The following is a 19,991-nucleotide window of genomic DNA, read 5'->3' on the forward strand; positions in this document are numbered from 1 at the left end:
ATTTCAATTACAAATTATCATTTGCAAATTTTCATAAACTGAATAATGTAATATAATATAATATAATATAATGTACAGTTTAATATAATAGTTTCATAAATAAGTAAAACAAATTATTTAACATTTCACTACTGTACTATGTTGTTTAGTTTCTTTTCCTCAGTAAACATTTTATTAGATCCACAGATTCCTGAATATAACGTACAGAGCTGCCGCATTAGGCTAAATCAAGCTTATTTCACTTCCTATAACCTATAGGGCTAGTTCCTTATGCCACTGTTGTCAATCAAAAGAAATGCTTTTGCAGTATTAATTTCAGTATTCAATATAAAAACAGCTGGCACATAGCAACTACAATTTAAAATAGATAATGAATGAAACTAACAAAGTTCTCATCTTGGGAAGTGATCAGGATTTATTTAAAACTATACTATCTGATTTCTATGCAACAAGCCAACTGCTCTAGAAAATGAAGCAAATCTATATCAAAAAATTCTTCTGGCCATGACAATTTAACGCAATTCGTGTACTTTCTCCTAAGCAAAAGTTTAGTATTACAAACACAAATATATATTTATTGGGAGTAAAGTAAGCTTTTCATATACTGTATTAAGACCAACATATACATTCAATAGATCTAGCAGTAAACATCTTGATTATACTGCTTGAGATAGTAAGGAAACAAAAGAAGTATTCAGGTACAACAGCATGGGCAAGTACAGAATCTTCCCTTGACTGCTACTTTTTTTTCTTAGACGTTAGACGTTTCTTTTATGCTAAGAATATCCAAAATCATTCCCCTCAAGCAGTCAGATGAGGTTACAATCCTGAATGCAATTTAACCTGTGTGTAAACAACAACCATAAGGGAAGAGAAAACTTCTCCAAATATTCTATTTTGCATTTGTAGAGTTCAGCTCTCCCCATCCCACCCCCAGGCTGCTTAGAATTCTTCAGAGCTGTTTTTTAAATAAAAAACAAGACAAAAATGCACTTTTAATTATGCTCATACAACCATTGTGTTCAGTATGGCACCCTTATTAATTGCAGTGGGAGTACGCACTCTTTTTGCATTCCACTTTTCTAGCAACGTTACCAGTCATCTGCCAGCTTGCTATTTTATTAGCTCTGCTCTAAAATATGTGAATGGCACATGCAAGGCACCCACAATCATATGAACACACTGTCCGGGCACCTAAGTTTTACAACACTTGTCATTTTTCTTTTTAAGCTTGCTTTCAATTATAAACCACAGCAATAGACTTTCTCCAAGCCACAGTTCTTGGTGCTAGGAATTGTGATATACTTGGAAGTAGTTAGAAAAATTGGAATCAAACCATAATTTCAGATCCTGGGTTATTTTTACTTGAAATGGGAAAGTAACATTAGGGACAGGAAAATATGCCTAGGACTGGCAAATGTATTAATTTTACAAATATATCACCTTTACCATCTATGTTCACTAATCCCAGAAAGCGATGTGCATGTTCAACATGAACCAGCTGTTTTAAATATTATCTAAATTATATAATTTAATGTACAAGTTGTGAAGTCCCCAAGCAATCTTATTTCTAGACAGCTGCATTTTACTGTAGTTTAAACTCCATTTCAAGAACCCCCAAAGAATGAAGCAGTTGCATTCTGGAACAAAGCCTAGTGCCAACTCTAAACGCTTCTGAGAATATAAAGAATGCCATTTCTTTACTAAAGTATACAGTACAGGTACCCACAAGAAAAAAAGTTCCAAGTCCTGCATTAAAGACATATTAAGTTGTTGCAGAAGAAAACCTTCAGAGAAAATAAGTTTCCTCCCACAATGCTTGACATATAAGCAAATTGCCGCAAGCAAGAGAATTGGTGGATAGCCCAAAAACAATTTAATTACAAGTAGGCAGTTTTGGGGGGCAAGGGGGAGACATTTAATATTTTTTTGGCAACTTGGATGCTATTATGTCTGGAGAAAAATACAAAAAAGAGAGAACTATTTTCTGTCTTTTTTAAAGTGGGTTTCTATGTATTTTAAATTGCATTGTCTACTAGTTTTCAACGGGTTACCTGTCTCAAAATGATAAAAGACTCAGTTCCAACCATCTTCAGCAAGAAGAAATTTGGGGAGCAACTTACCCAAATTTGATTTATGCATATGGACTCAACAATGTGACTCTTTTCAAGTAGCATATTTAAATATAATTTTGAAGCTTCAGAAATTCCATACATTTCTGAATTGAAGACATGAAAGGTTACTTACCTTTATATCAAAATTGCAATCAAGTCTTCTGATTAATACAAAGAATTCATGGGATGTGTTATCCTTCAGAGGTGGAGGAATTATAGGCTCACAGGCATTCTCAGGTTTTGAATTTATTAGGAACCCCTGAAAACCATTTTCAAAAGATATGATTAGTATTTTGACATAAGACAGGAAAATTAACAGATTTTTTTAACAGATTTGGGGAATTATACAGCATAAATAAAAATGTAATATAATTAAAAGGAATTATAAAATAGCAATCCAGGTTTGATATCGAATAAAGTAATTTTAATGATTGCAGAAAGACAATGACATTTCTTTGCAGGGAAGGCATTCCAAACCCTGAAGAAAGATTGCTGTCATGCTAACCGCCACCTCCCACAATCAGGCTAGTAATGTTGCACAGCAACTTGCCTGATGACAAGTCACAGGGCAGGAAAAAATCATCCTGAATGAGCCAGGCCCTCCAATTCGCAGTGCTGCACCATACAAGAACTTTGGAATCCTTTTAGATCAAGCTCAGGACTTTATACATAACCAATGCAGCAACAAAAGAATAAGTACGACTCTGTAAATGCTTGGTTACTTTAGTCTCTATCAACTGCAGTTTCTCAATTACCTTCAATAGCGACCTCAGTCCAGGAACTGTAGCTAGACAAAGCCCCCACCACCACCACTGCTGCAGGAGCCACAAGTCAAGGAGGACTGACTGACTTTTGAAGAAGTGGAGAGCTTGGCCCAGAGCTATCACTGGAATTGAGTCAGAGCTAAGAGTTCCTGAGAAAAACAGTATATCCATCTTGCTAGGATTTAATCTGAAATTGTTTTATCCCATCTACTCCCTATTATATGCCCTGTTCACCGCCCTGAGTCCTTCGGGAGAAGGGCGGTATAAAAATTTAATAAAACTTAAACTTAAACTTAAACTTCTAAGGTCAAAGTACCAACTCAACACCTCCAAATCATCTCCGGCCTGGTCTGGCCTGTGATGTATAACCAAATGTCGTCGGTATATTGATAATTAATACAATTAACATGTTACACTGGTATTTGTGAAATCTAAAATACATCAGCGAAATATACGCAGCCTAAGAAGGTAACATAAACGTTAACATTTCATTCAAAATATCTATAGTGGTTTTATTTCACAGAAGTTGCTATGATACCCTGTAGTGCACGGGTCGGCAACCCGCGGCTCCGGAGCCGCATGCGGCTCTTTGAGCCGTCTCCTGCGGCTCTCAGCCGCCCGGTGCGCGCGCACCTCTTCGAACGGGCAGTGGTGCACGCGCATCTCTCCAAATGGAGAGTGGCACCGCCCATTCTGATAGGTGCGCACGCACCTTTCCGAAGGGCGGAGGTGCGCGTGCACCTCTCCAAGCCGCCGCTGTCCCGTCCAGAGACCTGCCGCGTTCACGGCAGCTGTGCAAACGGGATGGCGGCGGTTTGGAGAGTGCACGCGCACTTGCCAAACCGCCACCATCCCGTCCAGAGACCTGCCGCGTTCGTCAAACATTGACGAACACGGCAGCTGTGCAAACGGGATGGCGGAGGTTTGGAGAGTGCGCGTGCACCTCTCCCAAGCCGCCGTCGTCCGGAGACCTGCCGACGTTTGGGGAGGTTTGGGGAGGTGCGCGTGCACCTCCCCAAACCTCCCCAAACGTCGGCAGGTCTCCGTACCTCCGCGCGAACGGGCAGTGGCCCCGCTTGTTGCGAAAGCTGCCGCGGCCCATCTGCAAAGCTGCCACTTTCGGCAGCTTTGCAGACGGGCCGCTGCCCGTTCGCGTGGAGTTACGGACACCTGGCGACGTTTGGGGAGGTTTGGGGAGGTGCGCGTGCACCTCTCGGAATGGGTAGCGGCCCCGCTTGTTGCGAAAGCTGCCGCGGCCCGGGCCGTCGCTGTTGCGCAACTGGGAACCGGTTCCATCACACATAAAAAAAAAGACAACCGCGCGCGTCCGTGCAAGAAACTTTTTTGCGCATGCGCGTGCATGTACGCACACACGCGGCTCCCACTTTTTTTTATGTGTGATGGAACCGGTTCCCAGTGGCTCTTTTCCTTTTTCGGGTTGCTGACCCCTGCTCTAGTGGATAGTTTAAGGTGGTGAGCTGGCATTAGTTTTTAAAAAAGGCCGTCACTCTGGCTTATTTTATCACGGAATTTCAGCTCTTGTGAGATAATTTCTTATAAAAAGGTAAAAGTAAAGGTTCCCCCGCACATGCGTGCTAGTCGTTTCCGACTCTAGGGGCTGGTGCTCATCTCCGTTTCAAAGCCGAAGAGCCAGCGTTTGTCCGAGGACGTCTCCGTGGTCATGTGGCCGGCATGACTAGACGCCAAATTTCTTATAGTATGACCCAATTTGAAAAGAGAGCAGCAGAAACAGAGAAAACCATCTAGCAAATTTGTCGTACACTCTGTGTATTCTCTGTTGAGAAAGAAATAAATATTGTGCTGGAAGGAGAACACTCAGTGTTCCTGTACTGTACAGCTACCTTCATTATGCTATCAATTACAGGATGTTCATAAGCCAAACTGTCATGGCGAGGAAACTGCCCTTTGCCACAATTAACACTATGCGATTCTCCAGATAAGCACTAATACCTCTAGTACCGGTTGCTGGGAAAGGATGCTCTTCTAAACATTCCCTTCCCCTCTTTATGAGGAAAGAGTCATGCAGCGCAATACAAGACAACTCATCCTATTTGTTTTGTGGAACTACAACATCATTTTAAAAACTAAATTACAAAGGTTCTAATACAAAAAATGGCAATTTGTTCAGTTTACTTATGATTGCCTGTTTTAAATTCTTCTCTTCAGGATAAAAAAATGATGGAAGTTTCATGTAAATCAATCAAAACTGTTAATGGTGCAAGTATGACATCACTGTAACCAGCATCCTTTGCCAGGTAAGGAAGAAATCAGAATCCTATATCCTAAAGTCCAATACAAATTAAAATTAATCAAATGTCAAGGTACAGTATAATTTATAATGACAACGTTCAAGTGCAACTGAGCTATGCTTCCAACTCTATTTCACATGGGCATTGATCCAACAAACCACTTAAGTGTGTACTTAAATACACTTGGACTTGGACTTCAGTAAGGCATTTGATAAAGTAGATCACAACCTGCTACTTGGTAAGATAGAAAAATGTGGGTTAGATAGCATCACCACCAGATGGATTCGTAGCTGGCTGACAGGCCGTTCTCAGCATGTGGTCCTCAATGGAACTGCATCTACATGGAAGGAAGTGTGTAGTGGGGTGCCCCAGGGCTCTGTTCTGGGCCCAGTGTTCTTCAACATCTTCATCAATGATTTGGCTGAGGGGATAGATGGGGAACTCATCAAATTTGCAGAAGACACCAAGATGGCAGGAATACCCAACGCTCCAGAAGATAGGCTTAAGATACAGAAGGATCTTGACAGACTCGAACACTGGGCACTATCTAACAAAATGAAATTCAATGGTGGAAAAAGTAAGGTTCTACGTTTAGGCAAGAAAAACCAAATGCACAGGTACAGTATAGGTGGCACCTTACTCAATAGTGGTAACTGTGAGAGGGATCTTGGAGTCCTAGTGGACAATCACTTAAATATGAGCCAGCAGTGTGCTGCAGCTGCCAAAAAAGCCAACAGAGTGCTAAGCTGCATTAACAGAGGGAAAGAATCAAGATCATGTGAAGTGTTAATACCACTTTACAATGCCTTGGTAAGGCCACACTTGGAATACTGCATCCAGTTTTGGTCACCACAATGTAAAAAAGATGTTGACTCTAGAAAGAGTACAGAGAAGAGCAACAAAGATGATTAGGGGACTGGAGGCTAAAACATATAAGGAACGATTGCTGGAATTGGGTATGTCTAGTTTAATGAAGATAAGGGAGAGGAGTGACATGATGGCAGTGTTCCAATACCTCAGGGGCTGCCACAAAGAAGAGGAAGTCAAGCTATTCTCCAAAGCACCTGAAGGCAAAACAAGAAGCAACGGATGGAAACTAATCAAGGAGAGAAGCAACCTAGAACTAAGGAGAGACTTCCTGACAGTTAGAACAATTAATCAGTGGAACAACCTGCCTCCAGAAGCGGTGAATGCTCCAACACTGGAAGTTTTTAAGAAGAGACTGGACAGCCATTTGTCTGAAATGGTATAGGATTTCCTGCCTGAGCAGGAGGTGTACTAGATGACCTCCAAGGTCCCTTCCAACTTTATTATTATTATTATTATTACACAGATATGCTATAAAAGTTTAAGCTTTAAGCATATATTAAAAAGCTTTGTTGCAGCCTGCCAATTCTATAGTATTTTAAGCACATTTTTATTATTGCATTTGAGGTATTTTCACCACAAGCAGAATACGAATTTTATTTAATTTTCATTTTAAATATATCTCTTGAGAAGGGAAAAACAGAAAACTTTGTACCCTCTCAGGATCCTTGGCCCTACTGGGTGTAATCACTAGAGAAGGAAATAATATACAGTACAACTATTACTTAGACTTACTGAATCAAAGCTTAAATAGAGGGGTCCCTCTTCAGGTACCGTATTTTCCGGCGTATAAGACGACTGGGCGTATAAGACGACCCCCTACATTTCCTGTTAAATTATAGGGTTTGGGCTATACTCGCCGTATAAGACTACCCCTCTTCCAACGCACACCAAATAAAAATTAAAAAACATCAGATTTGATTTTAATATAATAATTTTAATTCAAATGCTTATGACATGCAGGTACTTAGTAGGAAAACTGTCACTTATAAACATAAGGCTGTTTGTCATCAAACATGTAAACATAAAACAGTGCAAGTGGATTAAACTTAATAATAATAATAATAATAATAATAATAATAATAATAATAAGAAGAAGAAGAAGAAGAAGAAGAAGAAGAAGGAGGAGGAGGAGAAGAAGAAGGAGAAGAAAGAAGAAGAAGAAGAAGAAGAAGAAGAAGAAGAAGAAGAAGAAGAAGAAGAAGAAGAAGAAGAAGAAGAAGAAGAAGTAGTAGTAGTTGGAAGGGACCTTGGAGGTCATCTAGTCCAACCCCCTGCTAAGGCAGGAAACCCTATACCATTTCAGACAAATGGCTGTCCAGTCTCTTCTTAAAAACTTCCAGTGTTGGAGCATTCACCACTTCTGGAGGCAGGTTGTTCCACTGGTTAATTGTTCTAACTGTCAGGAAGTTTCTCCTTAGTTCTAGGTTGCTTCTCTCCTTGACTAGTTTCCATCCATTGCTTCTTGTCCTGCTTTCAGGTGCTTTGGAGAATAGCTTGACTTCCTCTTCTTTGTGGCAGCCCCTGAGATATTGGATCACTGCTATCATGTCACCCCTCGCCCTTCTCTTCGTTAAACTACACATACCCAATTCCAGCAAGCGTTTCCTATTTTCCTAATTCACTTTTTCACTTTTCCTAATTCACTCTAAACCTTTCTCTGTGCAGAGCTTTAAGTAACACCAGCTGCCTGCAATTAGTGCAGGTTCTCATCCCACCAGGCTCAAGGTTGAGTCAGCCTTCCATCCTTCCGAGGTAGGTAAAATGAGGACTCAGATTGTTGGGAGCAATAAGCTGACTTTGTAATAATGCTGCTTGTGGGGGTGTGTGTGAAAGCTCTAATAAGCAGGCATATACATAGAATGAAGGCTATTGCTAAGCACATTGATTTGTGCTTTAAATTGTAAGACGCCCTGAGTCTTCGGAGAAGGGCGGGATATAAATGGGATTAAAAAAAAAAGACCAAATGGGAGATCCGCTCCAGGTTTTCCAGCCAGCCCGCCCAGTTCCTGAGTCAAATGTGTCCTTAGAGCTAAGCAGCTGCTCTGGCTGGCATTCCCCACCTGCGTTTCAAGTTGCTATTGCATTCCCCACCTGCCTACAGCTGCTTTTTAACTTTAGAAGGAAAGACGCCCAGACCCCAGCCTGTAAAAAATCACAGACTGCAGCTTCTACTCCAATTGGTCCCGCTTTCCCTGTGCAGACTAAATGGAAGATCCGCTCCAGGTTTTCCAGCCAGCCCTGTCCCTAAAGTTTCAGCACCCGGCGTATAAGACAACCCCTGACTTTTGAGAAGATTTTCATGGGTTAAAAAGTCGTCTTATACGCCAGAAACTACGGTAGTCTTCAACTTACAACCACAATTGGAACTGGAACTTCTATCACTAAGTGATGCAGTTATTAAGTAAGTTATTAATTTCACCACCTTTTTTGCCACAGTAATTAAGTGAACTTTAACTTTCTATTGCCTAATTGTTAAGACATAGAATTCAAATCCTGTCAGATAATACAGTTCAAATGTGCCTGCCTGCCTTTTAGATGTATTTAATTATACCCCCAATATGTAATTGCTAATTATTCAGTTGGCTTCTGTGACACAATGGACATCAGTTTACCAGGATTGTCTATCAATAAGTTCTCCTGTCAATTCTTGTAAACTCAATAACAGTATTTTGCCATCTTGTTTTCTGTCAACCCTTTTACTAATTGTTTCTGATTCAAGAAGCATTGGGTCTTCTCCAATTACTCTTGTCTTCATGGTAAAGGTCCAAAATATTTAACATTTACCTTCATCTTCTGATGAGCTCTGCAGTTTTATAGAGTATTGAATTATTTGTTCTTACAATCCAAGTATTCTCAATTTTCCCCAGCACTACAATTCAAAGGCATCACTTTTTTATTGTTCAACCTTTCTGATAAACAAGCTTTCAAAGTACATTTTTCACCTAGAAAAACAAGTCTTGACGAAACATACTTTTGCTCTTGGTGTGTTATTATTGCATTTTAGCATTTTGTCTAGAATTTTGCCATAGCAGATATCACTTTATTTTATAAGGACCACTGTGAATCTTTTGAGTCTAAGAAAATGAAGTCTGTTACTACTTCTGTTTCCTTATTGTCTGTTCACATTGGGCTGTCATTGCTTGTTGACAGAATCTTTTTTTTAAAGGAATATTGACCAGCAGATTGGCTTTTCTACTCTTTTACTTTCAATAAGAGTAACTTATTGTAGTTAGTTCCACTTTACTTTCAGCCATCAAAGTGGCATCATTAGTATATCTGAGGTTGCTGATGCTTCTCCCAGCAACCTTAATTCCAGTTTCTGTTTTTTCTTCTCAGACATTCTGTATAAAAATTATTTTTTAAAGAAACCACAGCATACAATCTTGGCCTACTCCTTTTCGAATCTAGTTGGCTCCATATTCCTTCTAACAGTTATTTCCTGGTGATCGCATAAATTATTCAACAGGCAGATGAGGTAATCCAGTGTTTTTAAAGTTTTTTTTTGTTGTGGTTTGTAGAGTTAAAAACAGTTATATAATTAATAAAGCAAAAAAAATAATTTATGTTTGAAACTCCCTTGCCTTTTCCATTATCCATCAGATGTTTGCAATACAATATCAGATGCTTCTGCTTCTTCTGAATTGAACTTATACACTTTGTGGCTCTTTCTGTGCATGCTAAAGCCTGGATAGAAAAAAAATTGAGCATTTTCTTACTGCCATGTGGGATCAATGCAATTTGTGCTTTGAGCATTCTTTAACACTGCTCTTTTTAATATTGGAATAAAAGATTTTTTCATATCAGTTTACAAGCAGCAAACTATTAGCATTTTAACCATATCATCTTAAAAGTTGCTTTCAGCCAGGAAATGGGTGGCATATACATTTAATCAATAAAATAAGAAAATAACCTTTAAATAGTTAACTGATATTTCATCTAATCTCACAACTCATTGTTAGCAATATTTCCTACAGTCCATTTCACTTCAGTTTCCAGATCCCTGGCTCTAGTTCAGAAATCAAACTACACACACACACACACACACACACACACACAGAGAGAGAGAGAGAGAGAGAGAGAGAGAGAGAGAGAGAGAGAGAAAGAGAGAGAGAGAGAGAATATCTCATCAATGGAGATCCTCTCATACATTTTTTTCCATATATTTCTTCTATCACTTCTTTATATCTTTTTTCTTCAATAGCTTTTTGTCTTCTTTGCCTTTTACAGTGTTTCTTCTTTTCATGAAAATTGCACTGATTTATGTAAACCTGTTAAATAATTTGCACTTCCAGATCAATTATCCTCGATTTCTTTACATTGTTTATTTAAATGTATTTCCTTACCCCTTGCTCTTCTCTGGAACTTAGTGTTTAAGTTTGGCAAATTTCGGAACATAGATCTTCAAGCAATCCGTTTATCAAATCTAAATCTATTCTTTACCTCCATTGCATTACTATGCAGAATACTGATAAGATTATCTTGTTGGCCTGTTTTTTTAGTTTTGTTTGTAATCTTGTAAGAATTATTTCATGATCTGAACCACAATCAGCCCCAGGCCTCATTTTTGATATCTGAAGAAAGCTCCTCCATCCTTGCTTGCACACTACATACTTAGTTTGATTCCAGTATTGTCCATCCTGTGACAAATGTACTCATCTTGCTGGCTTCTAGTGTAATTTGCTATCATAATCTGCTAAAATTTCAAAACACTGTTTTTCCTGTTAGTGCAGATGCTGTTTGATTCCAATTTCAGCATTCCATTCTTCTATAATTAACACAGTATCACTTGAGGATGTTTTGCTGATTCCTAGAATGTCAACGTGGTGAAATCTGATACTTCTGTCTGATATTCACTTGATTCATGGTTTTGACATCAGCAGCTGGATATTCTTTCAGTTTGAATCCAGGCACATCTCCAACATAAAAAGCTATTCCTATTTGTCCTTTGTTCTTTGCAGTGGAATACTTTCCCACTGAATGTTCATTCTATAGTATACCTTCTTAACCTATGGGGCTCACCTTCAAGTACTATATTGACATTACCCTGGCTTTGAAAATCTATGTGGCTTTCTTGGTAGAAATCTGGAGTGGGTTCCCATTCCTTTTCAAATGGATTGTATCCTATCTGTTCCATTTTTTTATGACAGGCCTATCATGGGTTCCCTTTTGAAAGTAGACACTCCTAATGGTATATCTGAATGTCATTGAGATGTGCAAGTCTTTCATTGCTACAAGGCACTGTTCCATGATATACTGATTGATATGTGCCATCAAATGGTTTTTTATTCCTATTGACCACACAGATTTTCTCCATGAACTTTTCTGATGTTCCATGAGGGGCCTATATATTAATTTCTTTTAAAAACTATTAGAGCAGTAGACAATAATTCAAGATCTCTTTGGTACATGCTAACGTTTTCTGGTGCATTTTACAGCATTTCCAGAAATACAATCTGACAACTAATACATTATTTACCTTAGATTAAATAAATCTAAATCTACCTTGAGATGCTAATTTGCCAGTTTTCTTGTAATTGCTTTTGTAGACAAATGACAAAGATTTCAGTCAATATCGAAATAAACCAAAGCATTCTCAGAATAAATCACTCTAGAAATATAGGTACAACATACTGCAATTCTTTTTTATCTTGGCACTAGCTATTATTGCATATTAAGGCCTATAAAGAAACAAATCCTTCTGAAAACAAGTATAATGTTTTGACTGTACATCGGCAATTTAGATGACAGAATTCTCAATGTTTATTCTAAGAAATATAGCCTTTGTAACTGATATCAAAGTAAGTTAGTAGTACATACTGTATAATATCTGTTCTATTCAAACCAAGAGAAAAATGAGTGCAACAGAAAATAAGATGCATAATTTGTTACCATAGTTGAGAATATGATATTTGATAGGAATACCACAAGAATGTATACTGACCCAATGCTCAGTACAGCCTTGAAGAGACTGCACAGGAGCTGAGAATTACCCTAATCAACAGACCTACATTCAGAACCTACAGGGAGTGCAGAATTATTAGGCAAGCTGTATTTTTGAGGATTAATTTTATTATTGAACAACAACCATGTTCTCAATGAACCCAAAAAACTCATTAATATCAAAGCTGAATATTTTTGGAAGTAGTTTTTAGTTTGTTTTTAGTTATAGCTATTTTAGGGGGATATCTGTGTGTGCAGGTGACTATTACTGTGCATAATTATTAGGCAACTTAACAAAAAACAAATATATACCCATTTCAATTATTTATTTTTACCAGTGAAACCAATATAACATCTCAACATTCACAAATATACATTTCTGACATTCAAAAACATAACAAAAACAAATCAGTGACCAATATAGCCACCTTTCTTTGCAAGGACACTCAAAAGCCTGCCATCCATGGATTCTGTCAGTGTTTTGATCTGTTCACCATCAACATTGCGTGCAGCAGCAACCACAGCCTCCCAGACACTGTTCAGAGAGGTGTACTGTTTTCCCTCCTTGTAAATCTCACATTTGATGATGGACCACAGGTTCCCAATGGGGTTCAGATCAGGTGAACAAGGAGGCCATGTCATTAGATTTCCTTCTTTTATACCCTTTCTTGCCAGCCACGCTGTGGAGTACTTGGACGCGTGTGATGGAGCATTGTCCTGCATGAAAATCATGTTTTTCTTGAAGGATGCAGACTTCTTCCTGTACCACTGCTTGAAGAAGGTGTCTTCCAGAAACTGGCAGTAGGACTGGGAGTTGAGCTTGACTCCATCCTCAACCCGAAAAGGCCCCACAAGCTCATCTTTGATGATACCAGCCCAAACCAGTACTCCACCTCCACCTTGCTGGCGTCTGAGTCGGACTGGAGCTCTCTGCCCTTTACCAATCCAGCCACGGGCCCATCCATCTGGCCCATCAAGACTCACTCTCATTTCATCAGTCCATAAAACCTTAGAAAAATCAGTCTTGAGATATTTCTTGGCCCAGTCTTGACATTTCAGCTTGTGTGTCTTGTTCAGTGGTGGTCGTCTTTCAGCCTTTCTTACCTTGGCCATGTCTCTGAGTATTGCACACCTTGTGCTTTTGGGCACTCCAGTGATGTTGCAGCTCTGAAATATGGCCAAACTGGTGGCAAGTGGCATCTTGGCAGCTGCACGCTTGACTTTTCTCAGTTCATGGGCAGTTATTTTGCGCCTTGGTTTCTCCACACGCTTCTGTCAAGACTCGTCCTGCAACAAGCAGGGTAGATGCCGAACACAGGAACGAGAGACTTCTGCTGCAGTCTAGAAGCGCTTTATTCTTCAGAGCAACAACCGCAACGAGAAACAAAGCCAGCGTTGGCTGCTACCTGCATCCAACGCTGCTATATACACTCCTGAAAACCCCACCCAAACTCCACCCAAACATGCCTCCGCCCTCCCACTCCCTATAACTTCCCCACCCCTCCCCTACAAGGCCTTTTGCCCGTCGCTCAGTCAGGTAAGGCCCCCCCAACGTGCCGCCACCACCGTGCCGTTTCCCCTCACCCACTCCCTGCTGCACCCACCCCCCAACCCCCCTGTCATCGTCCATGTCCGAAGGCCCCAGCCACCCGGTCGCCGCAGCGGGGAGGGACCCATCCCCTAACGGCGTCGCCACACAGTCCTGCGCAGGCATGGCGTCGGAGTCTGACGCAGTCCCCCGCGAGGCCGAAGCTTTCGAAGCCTCCCAGGCCGCAGAGACGCTGAGCTGGCGCAGGCCTCCACCAGGCAAGCCGCAGGCCGGGGAACTTCGTGCCAACATGCCGCCGGGCGAGCACAGCGGCGAGCACGTGGCTCCCCGGCTCCGGAGGCTCCAGGACTCACGCCGCTCCGGAGGCTCCAGGACTCACGCCGCCTCCAGGACTCACGCCGCCCCAGCCACACCAGCCTCCTCCGAAGCAGTCTCCAACGCGGCCCCTTGCACACCCTCCGCCATGGCACACAAACGGAACACAGCTGAAAGGCAGTAGGGCCGCAATGCTAGTGCAACGCTGGCTTTCTGTCAAGACTTGTCCTGCAACAAGCAGGGTAGATGCCGAACACAGGAACGAGAGACTTCTGCTGCAGTCTAGAAGCGCTTTATTCTTCAGAGCAACAACCGCAACGAGAAACAAAGCCAGCGTTGGCTGCTACCTGCATCCAACGCTGCTATATACACTCCTGAAAACCCCACCCAAACTCCACCCAAACATGCCTCCGCCCTCCCACTCTCTATAACTTCCCCACCCCTCCCCTACAAGGCCTTTTGCCCGTCGCTCAGTCAGGTAAGGCCCCCCCAACGTGCCGCCACCACCGTGCCGTTTCCCCTCACCCACTCCCTGCTGCACCCACCCCCCAACCCCCCTGTCATCGTCCATGTCCGAAGGCCCCAGCCACCCGGTCGCCGCAGCGGGGAGGGACCCATCCCCTAACGGCGTCGCCACACAGTCCTGCGCAGGCATGGCGTCGGAGTCTGACGCAGTCCCCCGCGAGGCCGAAGCTTTCGAAGCCTCCCAGGCCGCAGAGACGCTGAGCTGGCGCAGGCCTCCACCAGGCAAGCCGCAGGCCGGGGAACTTCGTGCCAACATGCCGCCGGGCGAGCACAGCAGCCGCGGCGCGTCCGGAGGCGGCAGAAGCCGCGGCGCGAGTCCCGGAGCCGCCCGAGCCGAGGAGCCGCGCGCAGACGCACCGCTGGGCGAGGGCAGCAGCTGCGGTGCGTCCGGAGGCGGCAGAAGAGGCGGCGTGAGTCCTGGAGCCCCCGAAGCCGGGGAGCCGTGTGACGACGCACCGCCGGGCGAGGCCAGCAGCAGCGGAACGTCCGGAGGCGGCAGAAGAGGCGGCGTGAGTCCTGGAGCCTCCGGAGCCGGGGAGCCACGTGACGACGCGCCGCCGGGTGAGCCCAGCAGCTGCGGCGCGTGTGGAGGCGGCGGGAGAAGCGGCACGGACCCCAGAACTTTCCGAGCCGCTCTGGAGCTGGGTAAGGTCGGCGGGAGGGAAGCAGGTGGTGCAGGGGGGGTGGAGGGGCCCCCCTTTCGAGTGTCGGGCTTCCGAGGCCCGACAGCTTCTTGCGACCCTGTTGACTATTTTGAATGAAACGCTTGATTGTTCGATGATCACGCTTCAGAAGCTTTGCAATTTTAAGAGTGCTGCATCCCTCTGCAAGATATCTCACTATTTTTGACTTTTCTGAGCCTGTCAAGTCCTTCTTTTGACCCATTTTGCCAAAGGAAAGGAAGTTGCCTAATAATTATGCACACCTGATACAGGGTGTTGATGTCATTAGACCACACCCCTTCTCATTACAGAGATGCACATCACCTAATATGCTTAATTGGTAGTAGGCTTTCGAGCCTATACAGCTTGGAGTAAGACAACATGCATAAAGAGGATGATGTGGTCAAAATACTCATTTGCCTAATAATTCTGCACTCCCTGTAGTTTCTGATTTGAAAAGTACTTATGTAAAAGATGGTAACAGGCATCGTGTTATCAATGTATCATCTATAGCCGGAACAATGAGAGTTCTTACTCAGAAAGACAAGGTGATGGAGAATAAGGCAGGGGTCCCCAACCTCTGGGCCATGGGCTATTGGCCACATGAGTGGTGAGTGTTGTCATGGGTGTTTGCAGCCCCACTCGCATGACCATCATTGCAAGCATTCACACCTTACTTGTTCGACTGTCATCATGGACGTTTGTGACCCCACTCGCATAAGCGCCGTCGCTGTGAGTCTTGTGGGTATTCGCAGGTCCATGTGCAAGCACTGGTGTCACCGTGAGCAATGGGTGTTCATGTGCACACACACATGTACATACATTACCCACCCCCAAGAAGACCATCCCTTCTTTCCCCCTTCCCCGTGCTCCAGGCTACCAACCTGGAAAGGTTGGGGAACTCTGGATTATGGGACACTAGAGAAAATTATAAAATATACACGGGCTTATTTTCCATTTTTCTATGATGAACTGCACTCAGAACAACAATCCAGTCAGAGAATCAAAATTTAACATAAATATGCTGAAGATGTTCATACAGAATATGAACAGAATAATAAACAGAATAATACAGAGATCTAACAGTGTAGTTAAGAGAGATGATGCACTCAGTTACAGCTGGATTAGGTTACATTACCTCAAAGCATTCAATTAGTATTTCAAATGGCAAGAATTTAATGTTTTGTTTAAACAAGAATCCCCAAATTTCTCTTTGAGCAGCAGATGACAATTTGTATAGTCAGTAAATTACAATCAGGGTAACACTATCACTGCAGTGTTCCAGTCTCATGGAATAAAGTTCCAAGAAGTAACTGGGATTGAAGAATATTTCAAAACTAAATTTACACACTGAGCATAGGGTAAAGACTCAACACCCTACACTAGCCATTTCAATTTTATTATTTTAATTTTGGCTGCAATTTTAGAAAGTAAAAGATTCTTCTAATGTGATCAAAATTCAAATGCTTGGCAACTGGCATGTATTTACGATGGTTGCTGTGTTTTGTGGTCATGTGATCACCTTTTATGGCCTTCTAATAAGCAAAGTCAATGGGGAAGCCAGATTAACTTTTAACAACCATGTTACTAACTTAACAACTTCAGTGATTCACTTAACAACTGTGGCAAGAAAGGTCGTAAAATGGGGCACTTAGCAACCGTCTTGCTTACCAACAGAAATTTTGGGCTCCATTGCGGTTGTAAGTCCAGGACTACTTGTTTCATAATAAAAACAATCTGTTTCAATGGAATTGTGATCTAGTTTCCAGTTTAAAATAAAATCTTGGGGAAATTCGAAAGGGTTTTTTCTTACACTATTTTTAGATCAAATTGTAATTAATATATCTATACTTATACATGCTGTGTAATTGAATGAATCAAATGTCATAAATTTATGTGCTTATATTTACAGTTTTTCAAAGCATAGCTATGACAAATCTGTTGCAGTTAACTGGCCAATAAATCACAACCTATTTAAATTTATGATAAAGAGTCATAAAATGTCATAAATTAGGATTTTTTTAAAAAAAATATTCCATAATCTGTTTAAAATTATTTCTTACCTTCAAACCTCCAGTAGGCAACCTGTAACCAAATCTTGCTGGTAAGTCATCAAATGTCTGTGTTGCATTTTCAAAATTAAACTGTAATACACAAGAAACACAAAAACATATATCATGCATTAAACTGCAAAATTAGCCATATAAAATGTTATTATATAATTGTATGGTAGAATACAAATAGCATAGTTTTTGCAAAAAAGATGGTTTCAAAGCAAAGAGCAAGACATTTCTAATTTTGAAATTTTGAAGTAGCCCAAATATAATATATATATTGTTTTCATTTATTAAGACTTATGTTTAAACCAAATTCATGAATAATTGTAGAGTGTAAACTAGTTTCTTTTTATGGAAAATCAGAGTCAGAAACTGCCAGGAAGGCAGAAAAACCCAACATTTAGAAATTCAATCAGCTTTTTGCTTCTATTCTGTCTACTGCACTCAAAAAAGGGAATTAACAATTATATAAAATTTACTTAAATTTTATATATTACTTTTTCAATATTAACTTAACTTAAACATAAACTAGAGCAAGTTAAAATTATTATTTACAGTGCATTTACAGCATTGAAAACCTGTTATCAGCAGAGAATAAACATGGAGAGAAATCTAAGCACTAATTTTTGTTGAGAAATACTGAAATTCTTTTATTAAGTAGAAATATTCTGTACTAAGACATGGCTTACATAGCAGGCATTGAAAAAGCAAATCACAGAAAAGCGCAATAGAGATTCTTCTGGGATAAAAGATATTGGAGAAAAAGACTTCTGCAGAGACTACTAGACAAAATATGGGCACTTTGACCCAGAGATTACTCCCTGTGTGGCTCCCCAACTCATTACTCATATATATCGCATGTTGCTCATAAGTTACAATTAACTTAGTGCTTTTAAGACTTAAATTGGGAGAAGATGGAAGACAATTTATAAAAAAAGTGGTTGAACAAAAATTTGTGTGCATGCTTTTCTGTGGATACATTCACCTGCTATAAGCAAGGACAGTTTCCACTTTGCCCTAGTAGCAAAGAGGCTCTCAACTCATTTTGCTAAATATATTTGGCCATTGACAGTTTGTACATCTGTGGAATAAGACTTTGGAAAAGCAAAATTGAACTGAGGGCCGCAGTGGCCTTTGAATAAAGCATTAGGGCTAAATTCTAAATGGGATAGATAGAGCCATTCTGCAAATGAGTGAAGTCGCATCAGAGTCAAAAGAAGGGCACAGAGTGTCATTTTTTTATGAAGGCAAGAAGGTTCATAAAAGGAAAGACAAGAAGGTGGGAAAGACAAGGGACAGAACAGCAATATAAAGGATTATTGCGAAATGGGAAGCAATATAATGAGGTAGTGGATGTCATACATAGCTGAGATAGTAGACATCAGTAGGAAATGTCAGGATATGTGCTAGGAAAAATTTAGCCATAGGATCTGGTAAATTATTTGAGTGTATCTAACATGCAACTAGGTTTAAAGGGTTGAGTACCATTTTTGAAGAATATTTTATGCTATAAAATAATTATAAAACTTACCGCTAAGATGTCAGCTTCTACTGGCAATAGGTTTAAAAAAGCAAACAGCTGAACTGTGAGAATAGTATAAATCTGAGTGGCAGACAACATTAACATTCCTATTGATAGCAGCATCTTAATGAAATTCCTGGAAAAAAAGAACAAAAAAAGAGAATCGGGATATGAAAAAAAGCATTCACTTCTCCTTCTTCTTTACTTTCTCTTTCACCGCTTCAGGTGTCAAGGAAGATACAAAGTTCTGGCTCTTCTGGCAGCCTCAACCCCTCTTAATTGATGTTGCTGTAAAAGCATTCACACTCTAATATAATTGAAACATGTCATCACAAAAGTATAAAAATGCTTTGAGGTGATCCTATTATAGCCACAAGTTATAAAAGCAAGCTAAGTATCCAGTTGTTAAATAAATAGCACACAGTCTAACAAGCTATTGACAAAGGATATTTTAAGCAGCACAGGGTGTTTTTAGATTTAAAGGTAAAAACAGCTTCTCTATTACTTTACTAATAGTATCATAATCCTTTATCTTTACAGTCATGAAGTATGATTGTATTAGATGTCACAACAGTGTAGTAAAGGTGACTCTGGTTTAACGACTATGTACAGTTAAGATGGTGATAAAGTAAATTTTATGATCAGTCTTCACATTTATATCCTTTGCAGGCCTGTAAAGCAAAGAAAAGCTGAAGCACGATCAGAATCGCAGTCATGGTGTCAGTTAGCAATTGCTTTGCTTAATGACAGAATTGTAGGTAACAGTTGTGGCCATTAAAGAGGACTACCTGCATGATACTATTCCTGAATTATAAGGGAAATTTTGTCACAGATTTTGTAAAGAGTAAGGTTGGCAAGGTGGAAAACAAGTTTCCAGGCCAGAGATGGGCATTACACAAGCATGCAGGAACTGCACACAGACCAAGTATTTACACCAAGGATCAGACAATTCATGAAGGTAAGAAGAAATCTATGTTCAAATCCCTAAAAGTACACCTTTGCACTGGCAATGAGGGGGCAATCATGACTTTATCTGAAATAAGTATTCTAACCCAGCCAAGATGCATTTATTTTACAAATGTACATGGCTACCAATCTTAATTAAATAATTCTAAGTGGCTAACAAGTAATAAAAATAAACACATTAAAAAGCAGCAACAATAACAATAAAAGACTCCTGATAAAATAATTGGTTCTTCAATCATCACAGAGCAAAACACATAAATTGGATTCCACTATCATCATGACTCCCTTTTTAAGGACTTCTGAAAGGCCAATAAGGTTGAGGCCTTCCAAACCTCAGGGGTGGGACTGAGGACTGTTCCACAAGACAGGCACTGCAACAGAAAAGGCATAACTCTTAGATCTCATCAGATAACAGTGTTTCACACAAGGGTTCTGGC

At 40.8% G+C, this 19,991-nt stretch overlaps 1 protein-coding gene across 4 annotated transcripts in view; it reads right to left on the minus strand.

Moving 5' to 3' along the window:
• The window catches only part of RNF13 (ring finger protein 13), a gene marked incomplete at both ends in the record, with an annotated part of 49,939 nt that overhangs the window by 21,860 nt on the left and 8,088 nt on the right, over positions 1–19,991 (minus strand). For all 4 annotated transcript variants that reach the window (XM_083364430.1, XM_083364428.1, XM_083364429.1 and 1 more), the window contains 3 exons: positions 2,248–2,373; positions 17,073–17,153; positions 18,598–18,724. In XM_083364430.1, the coding sequence (XP_083220556.1) occupies positions 2,248–2,373; positions 17,073–17,153; positions 18,598–18,711 (321 nt within the window). The remainder of the gene's footprint in view (positions 1–2,247; positions 2,374–17,072; positions 17,154–18,597; positions 18,725–19,991) is intronic.

This window comes from Vipera ursinii, assembly GCF_947247035.1.
Source record: "Vipera ursinii genome assembly, chromosome: 5".
NCBI classification, from domain to species: domain Eukaryota; kingdom Metazoa; phylum Chordata; class Lepidosauria; order Squamata; family Viperidae; genus Vipera; species Vipera ursinii.